This window comes from Myodes glareolus, chromosome 8 (genome assembly GCF_982192425.1).
Source record: "Myodes glareolus chromosome 8, mMyoGla1.1, whole genome shotgun sequence".
NCBI lineage: Eukaryota > Metazoa > Chordata > Mammalia > Rodentia > Cricetidae > Myodes > Myodes glareolus.
The window spans coordinates 98,132,467-98,151,670 of NC_142033.1; the positions used below are offsets into that span (position 1 = coordinate 98,132,467).

A 19,204-nucleotide genomic window follows, 5' to 3' on the forward strand; every position below is an offset into this window, starting at 1 on the left:
ATACTTACAGATAATACATTTATAATATTTTTAGAGCAAGTTACTTAAAATTGAGTTTCATAGAGGTGGGCTTTGAAACATCCTTGTTTGTTCTGACTGTATCAAGCCATGATGTAGTGTCTAAAAGGAGTCAGTGAATACATAAAGAAGTACCATTCTGAGTCACTCTTCTTTGTCTTTTCAAGACAGGTTTCCCTGTAGCTTTGTAGCCTGTCCTGGAACTCACTTTGTAGACCAGGTTGGCTTCGAACTCGCAGAGATCCACCTGCCTCAGCCTCTGGAGTGCTGGGATTAAAGGCATGCGCCACCGCCACCCCGCTTGAGTCACTCATTTAGAACCCTTTTTTATCTCTTTACTTTGTCTTTTAGCACTCTCCGTTGACGCTTAGTACTTTTCTAACTGGTGAGGACTGTATCTTAAGTTAAGTTCTCCAACTTATTTTGGAAACAGTTTTGAGATCCTTGTTAATGTATGGTTCATATAAGACATGTTTCAAATGCATCTTTTATATCTGATGATTTCCTTTTATTCAGACAAGCACAATTATAATTTAAGTATCTCTTCTACATTTTAGACATACAAATTTTTAATATCTCTTAGTCATCAGGTGCAATTGCCGTAGTGATTTGTCATTTTATTTTATCCTTGGCTATAGATTAAAGCACTCTGTATGAGCCACATGTTGAAGACTTTCTGCCTGCCGCCATAATCCTGTGACTGTCTTGTTCTTTTTTTCTGGTACATATGAACTGACAGTGAGATCCTCAGATTTATTTGAGCTGTGTTTAAATTAAGAGTAAATAAAAACTGATTTAGAAAAGCTATCAGAATGAAAGTAATGAATTGACTGATCTGCCTCTGAAGCTCCTGTTTGTTCTGCTGCTTCTTCCTATGTAGTGAGACTCTAGTTTGTGTTAACTTCCACGGAAGTTCTAAGTTTTAGAAAACTGTAAATAAATACATCCTCAAACTTCAGGTTTCATGATGAATATGCTTTTGAATTTCAATTTGTTTTTTACTATACTTTGTGTAAGACATATATAATGTAACTATACTTTTGCTAATATTTCATAGCATTTATTTCTTTTCATGCAGGAAGATGAGAAGTTTTTATCCGAAGTCTTTGCACAGTTAACAGATGAAGCTACGGATGATGATAAACGGCGTGAATTGGTAAGTCATTTATTCAGTTTCTAAAACTTGTTTTTACATGTTTCAGAAAATACTTAAGATATTATGTGTGTCATTCCCACACACACAGATACCCTCCCCAAGGAAATTTAAATGCCTTTATAGCATGACAGAACTATAGACATTTGTTATAGTAGTAGGTATTTATATAATGGAGATGCAGAAACAAAACTACAGAGATGAAAGGAAAACACTTCTAAAATAAATAAATGGTAAATATTTGGTTCCTTAGAAATATTTACTTGTTAATGTGTCTATCAAGGGGTTTTAGGAGCCTTGGAGTTTTGCTTTTGTTCTGAGAGGTAACTATTTTAGAGGGAAAAATCAACAATTGCTATTTACTAGATTTTTGCCTTCTTTGAATGTAATCAGATTTGTGACATTTTTTTACGTTAGGTTTAAAGATCAGTGTTTGAGAAGTAAAGCTAGCTTTATTTTTAATATGCTAGAGTTTTGTTGTTGGTTTGTTTGTGTGTACACCTGCATATATCTATGTCACCCTTGTTTATATTTTACAATTGGGGAGTGGTGCACACATGCATGAGTGGAGGTCAGAGGACAACGTGTGGGAGCTGGCTTTCTTTCGATTGTGTGGGTTCCGGGAATCAGGCTCAAGTTGTCAAACTTGACAGCAAGTGACTCTACCCACTGAGTCATCTGGTCCACCCCAGGCTTTATTTTTAAAGAGACAAGGTTTATTTATTTAACTGTTGCCTAGGTAGACCTCAGATTCCTGATCCTCCTGCCTCCTGAGTTTTAGGAAGATGGTATAAGCCAGTATGTTCACACTAACTTTTAATATAATGAACCAGGACATGTGAAAATATGAAGTCCTTCAGAAGGATGAATTCCATTACAGTATCCCCAGCTTTGTCTTCCATGTTTATTGACTTCTCACTTTAATGTTTAACCTCACAGGTTAATTTCTTCAAGGAATTTTGTGCATTTTCTCAGACATTACAACCTCAGAACAGGGATGCTTTTTTCAAAACTTTGGCAAAATTGGGAATTCTTCCTGCTCTGGAAATTGTAATGGTAATTATAGTTTCTTCTTGTGCTTTTCAAGTTGTGATTTTGTCATAGATTTATTTTTTGGATGGTAAAATATTTGCATAGTACTGACTTATCATTTAGTCATTCATCTGATGCTGAGTCAGCACAAGAATGATTTGTTACCAGGTTACGATTTGTGCCATCAGTGTTTGTGTTTGTTTTTCAAAGACTTGTTTTTCCTTAAGTGACACTGTGTTTCATAGAACTGGGTAAGTTGTCTTCACTTTTAATCCAGTTGGTAGAGTGAGAACATACTGAGCCAAGAGTTATAATTCTCAGCTTTCAGTTACATGTATTTGATTCATAGGCATTCGGATAAAAAAAAATCTAAATGAGGATAATTTAAGTCTTCATTTTAAAATGTGTCTTTTATTTAAAAAAATTATTTTTTGTTTTCTTTGTGTGTATGTATATTTATGTGAATGTATGCCACATGTGTGCCTGTGTCAGTGGGTTACAAGTGTGCACTCAGCTCTCTATTCATGCTTATGTATAATCTCTGAATAGTTCTTTTAAGATGGTAAAAAAAACCATTAGAAATAAATACTGAGTTGCTCCCAAGTATAACAGTTTTAGGTGTGGGGGAGTATATTTTAATTCAGTTTGGTGTCTTAATCCAGAAATTAGGAGGGGATGGGAGGGAAGAGATACTGCAAGTTGAATGTTAATCTGAAATTCTAAGAGTTTATTCGTGGATATGAGAGAGAAGAGGGAATGCAAGACTAACCTTTGTTATCAGTCTCTAACCCAGCTTCCCTTTTATCAGGGCATGGATGACTTGCAAGTCAGATCAGCTGCTACAGATATATTTTCTTATCTGGTAGAGTTTAGTCCATCTATGGTCCGAGAATTTGTAATGCAAGAAGCCCAGCAGAGTGATGATGTAAGTAATAATGCTGAATTTTGTATGTTACCCATGGAGAAGTGCTTACTGTTGCAAAGAAGTCATAACCATAATCTTAATTTTAGGAATATATAGTAGTAATGGAAGGCATTTTTTATATTTTAGGGTAATTAAAATTTTAATTTAAAAAGCATTTGAACAGAATTAAATGTGCCTCAGAAACCAGAGGCTATTAAATAAAAAATCTGTGTGAGAGAAGGGATACCTCCCTATGAGTTGTGAGTTATTGAGGCCCCTGAGGCTCCCCAAACAAATACAGGCTACTATCACTGCTCTTGCTCACCAAAACAAGATGATGATATTGCCAAAATCCCATACTCCATGATTGCAGGATAGAGAAATCAAACTGGAAATAACCTATAAGCCTTCTACCTGTTTTCATCATGCCAGAAGTTGGAAAGCAAAGTCATCAAACAATCTTATTCAGGCATGAACCCTGTGTGTTATACTGCTAACCTGTCAGTCAAGATGTGCCCGCCAAAGCAGTAGGAGCACTTCTGTTAAAAGGACAACCATCTTTAATGGGAAGACATTTTAATCCCTCTAGATGTGCAGACCAAGTAATGACCTTGTATAACTAAGAATTTGTTTTTACTTACTCAGTTCCTGTTTTTAAATTGGAATGAAAGTTGAATAATATGAAAAATATTGTTTTCCCACTAAAATATTTATGCAGTATGAGCAAAATGAACTGGAGTTATAGATCTGCCTGCTTCTACTTCAGAGGTCATGGCATTAAAGGCATGTGCACCATTGACTAGGTAGCTACATTATTTTTGTTAGTTTTATGTTTAGTCTTAATGTATGTTTTATATTTTTACTTTTTGTATTTCTTAGTTGCTTACAAAGTTTCTTGGCTTAGTTTTGTTGTTTTGTTTTGTTGTTGTTCTGCTTTCTGTTTAAGATTTGTGTGTCAAGCACATGCACACAGATGCCACCCGGGCTCAGGAGAAGTCATAAGATCCTGGAATCTATAATCACAAACAATTGTCTTCCACCTAACCTTTGTGTTGGAAGCCAAACTTGGCCCCTCTGCTTTTGCTTTGAGACACTTAGCATGTGCATCAGTCTAGCTGTGAATTCATAGCCTCCTGCCTCAGCCTTTCAAGTGCTGTGAAGCAGACATGTGTCGCCATCACTTTCCATTTCTTAAAGAATGTTAGGGATGCTGCTATAGTTAAAGAGGTAATTTGTGGGGGGCAAGGTGTCTCACACCTATAATCTCAACATGTTTGGGTGCCAAGACAAAAGGGCTGCCACAAATTCAAGGCCAGCCTAGACCTTCTAACATACTCTGTTAGAACAAGACCCTGTCTGAAACACCATCCCTCAGAAACATTTTATATTAAGTTATGTTACTCTGGCAATTGTCTTTGTTTGGTTGGTTTTAGAGTGTGTGTGTTTGTTTGTTTGTTAGTTTGGAGAACATTAGCTGTTGTAGGTTTTATTTAGATTACTTGGGGAGACCAAAAGAGGGTAACCATTACCCTGAAGCTGGAGTTACAGGCAATTTTAAGCTGCCTGACATGGGTCCTGGGAACTGAACTCTGATACTTGGGAAGAGCAGGACCTGCTTTTAATTGCTGAGCCATCACTCTAGTCTACTGAACACCAAATGATGCTAAACCCTAGTTAATTTTTATCTCACTGTGATATTCTTAATACCAGCCTTTATAGAAGATAATTTCAGGATTAATATTTCTGTTGAAATTAACATTCTATCTTTGAAGCTTATATGCTTAAAAGGTTTTCATCTTAAATGACCATAAATCTCAACTTATACCATAATAATCATAAACAATTTGCTTTTAAAATTCTTAACTCTTAAAAATTTGATTAGTTTCCATTAGCAATATTTTCTTGTTTATGTTTAATTGATAACAGAGAAGTAGTTACTAATTTTTCTAACATGCTTGCCCAGGAGACTTGCAAAAGTTGGTTCTCTTTTTTCACCTTGTGGCTCCCAGTGGTCAGGCTCAGTTTGTCAAAATTGGCAACAAACACCTTTACCTATTATTTTATCCTACTGACCCCTAAATCTGTTTCTAATGCTGTGACAAATCAAAATCATTGGTTTTCAAATGTTCAAGCCTGGTAGAGGATTGTGCTCCAGTTTTTAATAGTTAATTTTCTATGGCCTGGTTTAGTTGGTTCTTCTTTGCTAGCTGTTTGTGAATTCATGTCTCTTTATTGTTTTCTTCCATAATTATTTCTCATTAGAGTGAGACCCCATCTCAAAAAAATAATAATAATAAGCCTGCCATGTATTTAAAAGAGAGAGGGAGAATCCTAGCTACTTGAAAGATTGTTTGAGCTCAGAGTTCAAGATTAACCTGAGCAACTTAGCAAGTTCCATCTCTTTAATGTTTTCCTAGTATTTGTCTCATACACTTCTCAATTGTGATGTTTTGTTTATTGTAAGCCTAGCTGCAGTGAGTTATTCATTTATACCATTGTAGCTGGAGTGTGTTATAGGTACATCATCTAGGTTTATATAACTAACTGTCTTAGTTACTTTTCTACTTCTGTGACAAAGCACTGTGACCAAGACAACTTAGGGAAGTTTATTGGTGCTTTCAGTTCTAGAGGGTAAGCCCATAACCATCATGGCAATGGAGTGTGACATCAGGTAGACAGGGATGGCACTGAACCAGTACCTGAAAGTTAACATCACAAGCAAAAGGCAGAGTGTGCTAATTGGGAATGTCATGGACTTTTGAAGCCCCCAGACCCATCTCCAGTGACACAACGCTTCCATAAGACCACACTTCATAAACCTTTATAAACAGTTCTACCAGTTAGGGACCAAATATTCAAATTCATGAGCTTACTCAAACCACTATAATAACTGTATGATGTCCATGCAGCAACAAAAAGTCTGATAACAAGTTGTTTAGCGTATACTTTTGATGACAGAATGTTTTTCCTTTGACAAGCACTTTTCGTCGTATTGTAATGATTAAGATTTCTATGGTTTTAAAAAAATGTTGGTTCAGTCAGTAAAATACTTTGTCACACAAGCATGAGGACCAGATTTTGGGTCCCCAGAACCCGTGTGAGAGAAAACCCAGCACCTATAATCACAGTGCTAGGTTAATGAAAACAGGAGGTCTGTGTGAATCAGTGAGAGACCCTGTCTCAAAAAGTAGTGTACAAGCTGGGCATGGCATAATAGGACACGCCTTTAATCCAGCACTCTGGAGGCAGAGGCAGGCTGCTAGACCAGCCTGAATTCCAGGAGAGCCAGGGACTCCAGAGAGTGTCTCAGAAAAACAAAAAACAAAACAGAGGAAGATCCTGCACATTATCATTACATTAATTATCATTAATCTTCTATACACACATACAGCAAAAACAACATATACAAAGAATACAGACATGTGTGACAGTAAACCTAATGCTAAGTCACTTTATGACACTGTTCTTGGGTCTTGTAAAAGGTGTGTGCTAAGTTACTGCTTGTGCATTTTCTAGGAAGGGTTTTCTATTTAAAGATTGAAATGATCGGTTTTAAGGTCACATGTTCTGTGTTCATATATGATTGATCAGCCTATTGATTTATACCCAGAGCTAACACCTAGAATGGTGACAGTCTTTGTCTGTCTCTCTGTCTCTGTCTATCTATCTCTATTCACACTAAGTATTTTCAGAACTTTGGGAAACAGAAAAAAAATCTTTAAAGTATTCTATACTTTGATTTTTTTTTTTTCTGTGCTCTGATTTTACTCCTTCAGTTGGTATGTTTATCTTATGTCAAGGTCTCACAGAAACATATTTTCTTCCAGGATATACTTCTTATAAATGTGGTGATTGAACAAATGATCTGTGATACTGACCCTGAGCTAGGAGGTGCAGTTCAGTTGATGGGACTTCTTCGTACTCTAATTGATCCAGAGAACATGTTGGCTACAACTAATGTAAGAACTCACACTGAGGTCAAAGGTGTTGGACTTTACAGTCTTAAATGGTTTTGTAATACGATCTTTAGAAGCAACAAATATTTTGATAAGTATCTGTATTAATTTTCAGTAAATGTAACAGTGTTGTCTGTTCAGTTCCTCTTTTGCTTTTAGCTTTTTCCTTTATTTGTTATAGGTAAAGGGTATACCTTGGAGGTCCAAGGATGATTTGCAGGCATTAGCTCTGTGCTGCTAGGTAAATAAGTTTTTGGGTTTTTAAGACAGAGTTTAACTATGTAGCCCTGGCTGTCCTGAAACTCACTCTGTAAACAAGGCTGGCCTCGAACTTACAGAGATCTGCCTGCCTCAGACTCCCGAGTGCTGGGATTAAAGGCATGTACCACCATGTTCATCTTACAATAATAATTTTTTTTATTGAGCTTTTATTGAGCTCTATGTTTTTTCCTACTTAATTTTAATAATAGTTTTTAAATAATACTGGACTGTTTTTTAAGATAGTAAAGCAGGATAGCAAATTTTATTTTATGTGGTCTTATCACAATTAAAAAGCAAGAAAACTGATGTAAACTGAAGAGTTTTTATTTTTCTTTGTTTTTCAAGGCAGGGTTTCACTGTGTAGCCTTACCTGTCCTACAGCTCATGCTGTAAACCAGACTGGACTCTAATTTACAGAGATCTGCCTGTCTCTGCCTCCCAAGCACTGGGATTAAAGGTAGACATCACCACCAACCACCCGGTCCTCAGATTCTTAATTACATAAATCATGAAAGGTTCAAGGAAGATTCCAGAATATTAATAATGGTTATTTCAATGTGAAAGACCATTTTTCCTTAATAAAATTCCCTTATAGTAGGAGAAAGTATACATTATTTTTAAAATATTGTAAGTTAGTTGGCTCAATTATTTAATGAAACAGTGATAGAAATTAGAGATTGTATTCTAAATTAAATTTTAGTCTTTAAGGAACAGATTTGGATTTTATATTTTCTAGATTGATAAATTGCCTCAGTAGTTTTTCAGATTTGGATAGGCAGTGAAATGTAGGGTGTCAGTGCCTGTCCACCCCTACACACACTTGGAGAATGGACTCAAGACCCTGCACATACTAGTCAAATCCTTACGCACCAAAGTACATTTGCCAGTCCTCAAGCTCCTATTTTTAATCACCTAAAACATTACAGTCATAATCCCAGGGGCTGGAAAAGTGACTCAGCAGGTAACAGTATTTGGTCTCTCGCAGAGCAGAGTTTAGTTTCCTGCGCCCATGTAAGGTAGTTTACAACTACCAAGGAAACCAGTCCCCCTTCTGGCATCTACAGGAATCCACATGCATGTGTACTTACATGCATACTTATACATGCACATGAATGAAAATACATTTAAAAACCATAATGCTCATAGCTTTCAAGTTCCCAGTGCCTTGCTGTTTGTTGTGATCTCCATGGTGTTCAGCAAATGGATCTAGTCTTTATCACACTTCAGTTTTAAAAGTTGTTTTGAATTTCCATGGGAATACTATTGCTACTTTTTCACTGTTAAATGTCTAATATGACATTTATTAGACTTATATGAATTATTAATATTATGAATTATTAGACTTCCTATATGTGGAATTCACATTGAAGTATATGTAAGTAAGTTTGCTTCTTTGATTCTAGATAGTTTGAGAGTCTTTCACAATATCTTAAAGTATTGTTATTCAAATATGACCTTCTCTGCTAATTCTTGAAATGTTTCTTAAATGCAAAGTATTCTTTTAAACATTTTATTTCAGAAAACTGAGAAGAGTGAGTTTTTAAATTTCTTCTACAACCATTGCATGCATGTCCTCACAGCTCCACTTTTGACCAATACATCAGAAGACAAGTGTGAGAAGGGTAAGTTCTCTTGTCTGTTTGCATATGAAGGCCATAAAGTATTATGCGGTGCTTTATATGGCAGAGGGGTTATTACTGAAGGATTTAAAGTGCAATATGAAGTCATGATTGTCCTTGTCTATGGGTGTCTTTGGTAAGAACTGTCAATGCCCAGTTTGTGGGAAAAGGGTTTTCTTACTAGTATGTATTTTTTGTTGCTTCTCCATATTTGTTGCATGGGTTATGTGCATAACTTACTCATGGCACGTTCTAGTTCTGGAATTAAAGTGAAATAAAGACAAGATTGTTTTGAAGCAGTGTGAGTAAAGAACTGCTTAGGCATTAGTAGTCTAGATCCAGTTTGACAGCAAGTTTTAGTTTATTAGAGTAACCAACTAAGAGGCTACTGTGGCTAGATGTGACTACAGCGGGCCTATAATTTCTGAACTGAGAGGTGGAGGCAAGAGGATTAGGAATTCAAAGCCAGTTTTAGCTAGCCTGGTGTATGAGTTCCTGTCCTAAAGGAGATGGGGAACTGGTCAAGACATGTTTATGAAATTAATAAATGTTACAACATAGACATACCCCATTTAACAGCTTTAAAATGGCTTTCTGATTATTTTCCCTAAAGAGTATTTTTACATTTATATGGTAGGTTCAGTACTGTCACTCTATTGCTTATGATTTTAAAAAATGAACAAATTGTAGAGTATCTATATAATGGAAGATTGCAGTTAAATAATTGAATTGAATTTTGATGTATCAACTTAATTATCATAAATACAAAGTTGATGGGTGGTGGTGGCACATGCCTTTTTAATTCCAACACTCAGGAGGCAGAGGCAGGTAGATCTGTATGAGTTCAGGGCCAGAAACGTGTCTGGGTGTGGGTTGGGGGGAAAAGAAAGGTAAATTTAAAAAGGGATGATCCAGAAGATTTTTATTATTAAATTTGTAATTAAATTTGCATTTTCAGTCATTTTAACACTTACACCATGTGCAAATATATAGTTAGTACTGTTAATAGATATTTATGTATTACCTGTTGGCTTTATCAAAACTAATTTAACATAATGTATGTGTTGCTCTGAAGTTTTAAACTTCCAGCATTTTGTGGATGTGTGTTTGGTCTTATGAGATGGGGTTTCTCTGTAGCTCTTGGAGCCTATCGTAGAACTCATTTTGTAGATCAGATTGTCTTCAGAGATCCATCTATTTCTGCCTCCCAAGTGTTGGGATTAAAGGCATATCACCACCTGGCTCATTTTATGTTTTTTAAGAAGCTGCATCCACTATTCTATGAATGGCCTAAGCCCCTCTCCCACGACTAGTCACCCCCAGACTTACAAGTCTGTCGATGCTGTGCCCTCTCTTCCCCACCTAGCCTCCTCGTGGCCAATGTGATGCAGTGATGTAGGAGGTCCTTCTGTCTGTGTGTTGCTTTCATTGGTTTAATAAAAAAACTTCCTAGGCCTTTTGATAGGACAAAACTGAGGTAGGCGGGTAAGACAAAGCTTAAATTCTAAAAAAAAAAAAAAAAAAAACAGAGTTAGAGAGAGCTGCCATGAAGCTGCCAGGTCAGACATGCTGAATCTTTCCTGGTAAGCCACGACCTCATGGTGACATACACATTATTAAAAATGGGTTAAATCAAGATGTAAGAGTTAACCAGTATGAGACTAGAGCTTATGGGCCAAACAGTAATTTAATTAATAGAATTTCTATGATTTTGGGTGTGAGCCAGCCGGGCGGGACAGAATAAAGGGGCCCCATGCTCCTCACAATGCAGAAATATATGCTAATTGCTAATGTTGAATAAAAGAAAGTAAAATGTGTCTCTCTTACCTGCTTTTAACCTCACTTTTATTTTCACTGTTACTATCGTCTTTGTCTCTGGTATTTGTGATGTAGGGTTTCTCTGTGTAACCCTGACTGTCCTGGAACTTACTCTGTAGACCAGGCTGATCTCAGACTCACAGAGATCCACCTACCTCTGCTTCCTGAGTGCTGGAATTAAAAGTGTGCACCACTATGCCCAGCTCACTACTATTATATTTTAATAATCTCTGCGCCTAATTTTGTAAAAGGTATATAATATTCAACCAAAGAAGGCAGCTCAGTGGTTATTATGAAATTTAAAAGAAATTATGATTAAGGATGCTTGTATGTTGTGAAATATGAGGAAAATGTAAAATATTATTTACTGAAGTATTTGATTTTAATTTTTCTTTTAAAGATCATTTGCTTGGATCTAACAAAACCAGTACAATTTGCCCTGGTAAGTTTAAATTCATATTTTATAAGTACAAATTGTGAGGTTTTTCTTAATTAGTATGTATGTACATGTATATAGTGGAACTCTTTTTTAGCATCCAAGCATAGACTTTACCTTTTATTATAAGAAAAAAAGTTTTCTTTCCAACTATAAAAGATGAGAAACAGATTGTTTCCTTGGTAAATTTGTTGTTGTTTGATATTCTTTTGAGAAATCATCTGTAATTTAATAATCTAGTTCTTATATTTTCGGTGTAATTGACTACAATCTCGTAGGATCCACACTTTAGCACAGTGCTAAACTTGTCTGTGAGCCTTCATCTTTTATCATTTGCTTCTCTTTAGAATGTGCTTTCAAGGTATGGGGCTGATAATATTAAAGCTGTGGGCATTTAGCATTGCATTCATTGTCCCAAGTTTATCAAAGCCCCAGGAGAAACAAGAGAAACCTCTAAGAGAGATTCCATAGGAGAATGTTGAGAAACTGAATTAAAGACTTTAAAATAGAAAGGGGGAAACAATACAGTTAACAGTACAGATCACTGTTTTAAAGTAACTTTTGTATGTGGCTGGGAAGATGGCTTAACAGGTGAGCCTGAAGACCTGTGTTCCATCCCCAGAACCCATATATGAGTAGAAAGGAGACATTATCCTTTGGTCCCCACAGAATCCCAACAAGCACAATAATAACCTTTAATACTTCTCCAGAGGTAGAGAGGTAGATGGCTCAGCAGTTAAGAACGCATTCTACTTTTATGCAGAAGATCTGAGTTCACTTTCCAGCACTTATTTTATAGTTCAAACTGCCTGTAACTTAATCTGAAAAGTATGAGGCTCTCTCTTGTGGCCTCCACTCATGTGTACCTCCACTCGTGCACAAACACACAAATATACATATACTTAAAAATAACAAATCTTACAGAATTAAAAATAAAAAATAGGAGAAATTTTCATAGTTAAAGACTAGTTCTAATTTTACCTCTGGTATTGTGGCTATTACAGAACTTAGTTTGGAACAAGTAAGACTTTTCTTGCTCTTGAGGTAAAAACGGTGTTTGAAGTGCCAGAGTGTTATTTTGTGTATTTGAAGGCCATTTTGTTAATTAAATGAACACTACATTCTTTCCGGAAGCAGTCAAGATCCATAAAATGTTGTGTGGACTGCAGAGGCTCTTCTCTTCCAGAGAAACAGAGTTCAGTTCTAGTACCCACATTGCACAGTTCACGGTTACCTGGAACACCCTCTCCAGGGGACCCACATCTTCATCTGGCCTTGATGGGCACCTGTACATGTGTGGCATGAAAACACATGGGGTAGTGGCAGTATGTTAAGTGTGTAATGTTCCTGTTTAAATCGAATGGTTGTACTAGATGGGGTTGATTGTGTTAACTTTTTATTTGACTGTGATTCTGTAATTTCCTTTCAGGGTAGTGTTTCTTTTCTAAATCATTATAAAATGATTATTTATCTTAATTCCCTGGTAGATGTTAAAGTTTCTTGTATAGTCATTTCGTGAAGCAGAGCATCTAGAAAGGTAACCAGAAAGATAGCTTCAGGGATCTGGATGGCATGAGTTGATGAATTCAAGATGGCTACTACTAAAAATCTCCATGAAATCATTTTTGTTTGATCCTTGAATAGCAAAAAATAACATTTTTCTTAAAGATGGCTTTTTAAAGATGTTAAATGGTATTGGGACTGCCAGGCTGTAACATGAGGGGCTGTTTGTTTGTTGGGGGGTTCTGTCCTTCCCAGTACCCCACAGCCGGCAAGCCCAAAGAAAACCACACAAAGATCTCTATTATTTATAAAGCTGATTGGCCCATTAGCTCTAGCCTCTCAGTGACTCTCACATCTTGATTAACCCATTTTTCTGATCTATTTTAGCCATGTGGCTCAGTACCTTTTTCAGTGGGGCAGCTCACATCCTGCTGCTTCGGTGGCCTGGGCAGGAGTGCAAGGAATCAACTTCCTCCTCCCCAGAATTCTCCTGCTCCCCTTGCATCATTTCCACTTCCTATCTAGTTTTCCCACCTACACCTCCTGCCTGGCCAATCAGCGTTTATTTAAAACATGATTGACAGAATAGAGACAATTCTCCTGCACCACCGGGCAGCATAGTTGGTAGAGGAGCTTGCATATTGGCTGTCTTCTGGTGACCAGACCTCACAAGGTGGTAGGAGAAAGCCCATTCCTAAGACTGTCTTCTGCAACCACACTAGCCTTCGCATACACATGCACACAAACAAATTTAAAAGATATTTCATTGAGCCACTTCAGGTAAGAGCTTTGAGGCCTTTATTCTCTTTTGTACCATTTCTGAATTTGTTCCTATTTGCAGTGATAGCATTAATTAAGAATACATTGCTAGGAAATTCTCAGTGCGACAGGGTTTATTGTCACATTTGTAGATCTATATTGAGCTTTTCTTTTTGTTACTACATTTTTTACACTAGAGCCTTAAAACTGATAATGCTTTTAAATAGTCTACATATATAAAAGTAATAATGTATTTATATATGTATCTTTTAAAAATTATATAAAATGTACTTTCGCTCTAAGATACAGAATGTATTTATTCTCTTTAGGTGTATTATATTTATTCTCATTAGATATCTTTCTTTCGTAGATAATTATCAAACGGCACAGCTGCTTGCCTTAATTCTAGAGTTACTCACATTTTGTGTGGAACATCACACATACCACATAAAAAACTATATCATGAACAAGGACTTGCTAAGAAGAGTTTTGGTGTTGATGAATTCAAAGCACACTTTCTTGGCCTTGTGTAAGTAAAAATTTAATGAGAATTTTGTAAAAAAAAAAAAATTTAAGGAATACTTTTTAGTAGAGGTAAAATGCCAGTTGCCCATGCAAAGTCATCTGCTTATTAGTAGTGTGTGTGATGTTAATGAGATGGCCGAGAGAGCCGACTGCTTCTGCTTTGTATTCTGTAATCTGAGGACAAGCGCAAGAATGGAAAATCGTGGTTTCACACACTCATATTGCTTACATTTAGGTTGAGCTGAATTATCCTAGGTTTTGTTGGAATACAATCCAATGTTCAATAACAGCATTGCTTGATAGACCTCTTCTGATACGTCGAATGCAAATTCATTATGTAGCCAACGGTGGCCTGGATTTTTCTGCTCCTTTCTTCACTATTGAGTACTGGGATTACAGACAAGTGTTATCATATACAGTTTATGCAGCTCTAGCTATTAAACTGAGTGCCTTGTGAATGTCAGGAAATTATACCAACTGAGTGATATTGCCAGTCTCATTTGTTGCTCTTAATACCCCTATCCTCCTTAATATAGCCAGTGTTGGTGAGCTTTAGTGGCTCATACCTGTAATCCCAACACTTGGGAAGGACGATCAGGAATTCAGGATCATTCTTCAGTACATGGCAATTCATAAGTTGGCCTGGTACATGAGACCGTGACTCAAAAGGACAAAACAAACAAGCAAAAACTTAACGTTAATAACCTGTGGCTCTTATTTTTTTTCTATCCCTGTACATGTGTAAGTAAATGTATTCATACACATATACAGGGGGCTTTCACCTTTTTGAAAATTAGATTGTGCTAATAGGTTTCTCTGTTCTTCACTACTGCAAATTATGTGATCTTATTTTTTCTAATGATAGCTAAGTAACTATTTGTGATTTCCACAAATGATTTACCATCTAAAACATAGATTGTAGAATTGATTTTGCTTTCTCACCCATTCCCAACCACACTGTATATAATATAATAATCTTTTATATGCTAATATAGTTTTGTAAGGTTCACAATAATAGGATTGTCAGGCAAAATGTTGTGTACCTTTTCATATATTCTTCAATTTTAACATCTACCTACCTACCAGATTACTTTCCCTCCCAAAAACTGAAGCCTTTAGCATTTTCCTAGCACCCTATTGTAGGTAGGTAGATGGTAGGTAGGTAGGTAGGTAGGTAGAAACTTTCCCAAAAGCTAAAGCATTTGGCATTATCCCAACATCCTATAATGTCACATGGACAGACAGGCTGATGGACGGATGGACAGATGAATGGGTGGAGGGACAGGGCCTCACTCTGAATTCCCGAGGTAGCTTGGGATGTATTGCATAGCTCTGGCTTACCTTGAACTCGTGGCAGTGCTCCTGTCTCTGCCTGGTGCAGATATATTTTGAAATAGTATAGTAGCCCAGCTGACCTCAAGCTATATGGCTATGGATGATCCTTATACTTCTGCTTCCACCCGCAAAGTATTGGAATATAGGTCTGAGAGTCATCATGTTCAGCCTAATTTGCATTTTCATATGTTGTAAACTGAGGGTTATTTTTTTCATAGAGCCTTTTGTGTATTATAGTTTATGTTTTAGTAGAAGTTCCAGTCTTAAACTTGCCTTTTATTGATGTTTTCCATTTAACTTTAAAAAAAAAAATCTTTATTGGGGCTGGGAAATGGCTCAGTTGAGACTTGCAAGCATAAGGACATGAATTTGATTCCCAGAACCCAAGCGCAGGGCTGGTAGTGTGCGCACATTTGTAATGCCTCTGGGGAGGCAGAGACAGGCTTTGTTGGCTGGCTATTCTGTACTAACTAGTCAGTGGGCTTCAGGCCAGTGAGAAATCATGTCTCAGATAAGCTGGATGACTCCTGAGGGTGTCCTCCAGATTCCCCATGCACACCTCACACACATAGTGTACACATATTGTCACATACACATTTTTAAATGCTTCATAAATTACTATAAATTCAGTTTACCTTTTTTGATTTCTGTGTCCTAAGATAATGTAAATATTCTCATTATTTTTCTCATTTGATTTTTGTGTTTGCTTATGTAGTATATCTGAAATGTGTTTTAGAATGTGGTATGAGGTAATAGTCTAGGTAGCTAGCCACTTATGCCAACACACATATACTTAAAAATAACGAATCTTACATAATTAAAAATAAAAAAATAGGAGAAATTTTCATAGTTAAAGACTAGTCTGTCTAATTTTACCTCTGGTATTGTAGCTATTACAGAACTTAGTTAGGAACAAGTAAGTGTTCCAAGACAAAAGAAGCAAGAGTAGTTGATCTATATTCTTCATCGAAAACCTTTCAAAAGTTTAGATCTGTTATGTTACATATAGTCTCTTTGATTGTATTTCAAGAAAATTAAAAGCAAACATCTGCCTCCATACATTCCTACCCTAGAAATGTAATAGACTGTACCAGTCCTACCCACTTCGCTCCCTGATTCTGTGCTTCATATAATGCACCTACTATCTTCCTTTTAGTGTTGCTAGCATTGGTATTCTATAGATACTGGGTTTTTTAATTGTTCTTTTTTTCAGTTGTCACTATTGTTTGTGTGCATGGTGTTAGAGAATAAACTTATGGAGTCAGTTCTTTCCTTCTACTTTCTGGTGGATTCTGGGTATTGAATTCTGTTCACCAAGCCCTTATCTACCCAACCAATCTCGTCATTCCTAAACTTTACTTTTGTTGTTGTTTGTTTCAAAGCCCATTTTTTTTTTCATGTACTATTTTACTTTTGGAAAGATTTAAACATTCAAAAATGTAAGCATTGAAAACTTTAAATACAGTTTGTTTCATGTACTATTTTAGTTTTTAAAAAAATTTAAACATTATGTCAAAATTAGCTATAAAATAATTTTGGTAAATTCATTATTCCCTTTTTATATTTTTTAAATATTAGGTGCACTTCGCTTTATGAGGCGGATAATTGGCCTTAAGGATGAATTTTATAATCGTTACATCACCAAAGGAAATCTTTTTGAACCAGTTATAAATGCCCTTTTGGATAATGGAACGCGGTACAATCTATTAAATTCAGCTGTTATTGAATTGTTTGAATTTATAAGAGTGGTAAGTTTATATTAAAGATCTCTTAGTAATCATATATAAATAAGTAATTGTATATAAAAATGAAACTGTATGTAATCAATTTGATTTTTTTTATTCCTATTTTCCTGAAATTATTATTCCATGCTAGAGGTATGTTGCCATAGTCAGCATAATTCACCTCTTGTGTGTTAGAATCTGCTTCTAATAAACTGAAATCTTTAAAAAGTCACTCACTTTCTCTTCTTACCTGTACATGGGCATTAGTTGAGTGGCCTGTTTCCTCTGAGGTGGTTCACTCGAGGATCATGTATGGGTCCTTCTCTGTGATAGGTAGGCTCTACCACCCAGTCACTCCCCAAACCACTGTTGAAATTTAGGACACTGAAAAGTGAAATTCAAGTCTTATAACTCTATTTGCTCATTTTCTTTTTTCAGTTCCATTTTTCTTTTTTTTTTTTTTAAATATTTATTTATGGTTTATTTAACTTTATTTTTGTGGCATTGGTGTGAAGGTGTCAGATCTCCTGCAACTGGATCTTCAGACAGTTGTGAGCTGCCATGTGGGTGCTGGGAATTGAACCCGGGTCCTCTGGAGGAGCAGTCAGTACTCTTAACCCCTGAGCCATCTCTCCAGCCCCAGTTCCATTTTTCTTGAGGAAATGTTTTAGGATCATGTGTGGCTTGTTGGACATTTGATCTATTGTGAAACAGCAGTTTTCTATTATAGGAGTCATAATAAAAATGAATACAAAATTAATTTTTTTCCTTAGTAGAATTATGTGAAGATTGTTAGGCTCACTAAATGGTTTTTCTAAGAGTGACCACTTGCCAGGAGGATGGTTTTGAGATGAAGAGGGCAGAAGTGTAGTGTAGCGTTGGGAGACAAGCAGTCCAGTTGATTGCCTCGGCTGCTGTCTGTTCTGCTGCCTTCCGTGAGCTTTCTGTGGACTTAGAGCCCTTTTCCCTTTAGCATTTTGGTCAGACACTGATCAAATGAATGGGTTCTCACCTCTCTCCCAAAGCCATTGTAGAGCTGACATTTTTTCTGAAGTGATAAGCTTAATACACTGAGTCTTCAACCTTAACATGTCTTTGTCCCGTTTACAAAAGTTTATTGCCGAAATAAAAAAGGTAGAGTTCCAGTTAAGTAGTTTATCCTATTTGTATATACAATATAATCAAAGAAATCTGTGCTTATTATCTATTGTGATAATAAGATATTTTGATAACAGTATTTATCTACTTAGATAATAAGATATTTTGACAGCAGTTAAGTAGGAAATCATTAACATTTACTGAACATGTGGGTTCAATGTTTGTTTTCAATTAAACTCTAAGACCTAAATTTTGTCTTTGTAAAATGGGTATAACTTATTTCGTAGGATTATGAGAATCACATATGAAATTGTGAAAGTGTTCTTTAAATTTTGAAGTACTGTATAAAGCACTAAGACACAAACTAAATGCATTGCTTTTCAAATGTTCCTTATAGCCCCCTAAAGGGCTCCAGTGAATTGCCTCTCCTTGTTCCAAGTTTTCTGTGGAGTCCTGTCCTGGCTCATGTATAAGGAATCTAGGACATTTATTTTTAGAAGGTGATTTTGAAAAACCTTTTCTGATCAACTTTGGACATATTAACTTTTTTATTTTAATTTTTTTCTCAACAAGTATTATATTGTTTGGTAAATATAAATTTTGTGCCTATACAGGAAGATATCAAGTCTCTTACTGCACATATAGTTGAAAACTTTTATAAAGCCCTTGAGTCAATTGAATATGTTCAGACATTCAAAGGATTGAAGACAAAATATGAACAAGAAAAAGACAGACAAAATCAGAAACTGAACAGGTATTGTTTAAGTATATTAATATTTGTAGAAAGCAAAATTAAGTATGAAATTGTCCACGGTTTAGATTTTAACATGTAAAATTTTCTATATTAGCATAACCTCTTCTTATAGAAGGGTCAGCTGTCCTTCCTACCCCATCCATTATATGATAACTTGATACTGTATATAATAACTCAAGATGGATTTTTAATTTAGTTTACAACATGCAAAAACAATCGAAGAGTTCTCTGACTATGTCTTACACGATGACTAAGATAATTTTGATGTACTATTCATCATAATTTAAAAGTACATTAGTTCTTGGTTAT

General features: G+C 35.9%; 1 protein-coding gene across 6 annotated transcripts in view; it reads left to right on the plus strand.

Moving 5' to 3' along the window:
- Window positions 1-19,204, plus strand: part of Ppp4r3b (protein phosphatase 4 regulatory subunit 3B) — a 55,415-nt gene that overhangs the window by 25,337 nt on the left and 10,874 nt on the right. For all 6 annotated transcript variants that reach the window (XM_048427543.3, XM_048427545.3, XM_048427549.3 and 3 more), the window contains 9 exons: window positions 1,097-1,174; window positions 2,111-2,227; window positions 3,012-3,128; window positions 6,935-7,066; window positions 8,844-8,946; window positions 11,162-11,203; window positions 13,830-13,988; window positions 16,898-17,067; window positions 18,756-18,895. In XM_048427543.3, coding sequence (XP_048283500.2) covers window positions 1,097-1,174; window positions 2,111-2,227; window positions 3,012-3,128; window positions 6,935-7,066; window positions 8,844-8,946; window positions 11,162-11,203; window positions 13,830-13,988; window positions 16,898-17,067; window positions 18,756-18,895 — 1,058 coding nt within the window. The remainder of the gene's footprint in view (window positions 1-1,096; window positions 1,175-2,110; window positions 2,228-3,011; window positions 3,129-6,934; window positions 7,067-8,843; window positions 8,947-11,161; window positions 11,204-13,829; window positions 13,989-16,897; window positions 17,068-18,755; window positions 18,896-19,204) is intronic.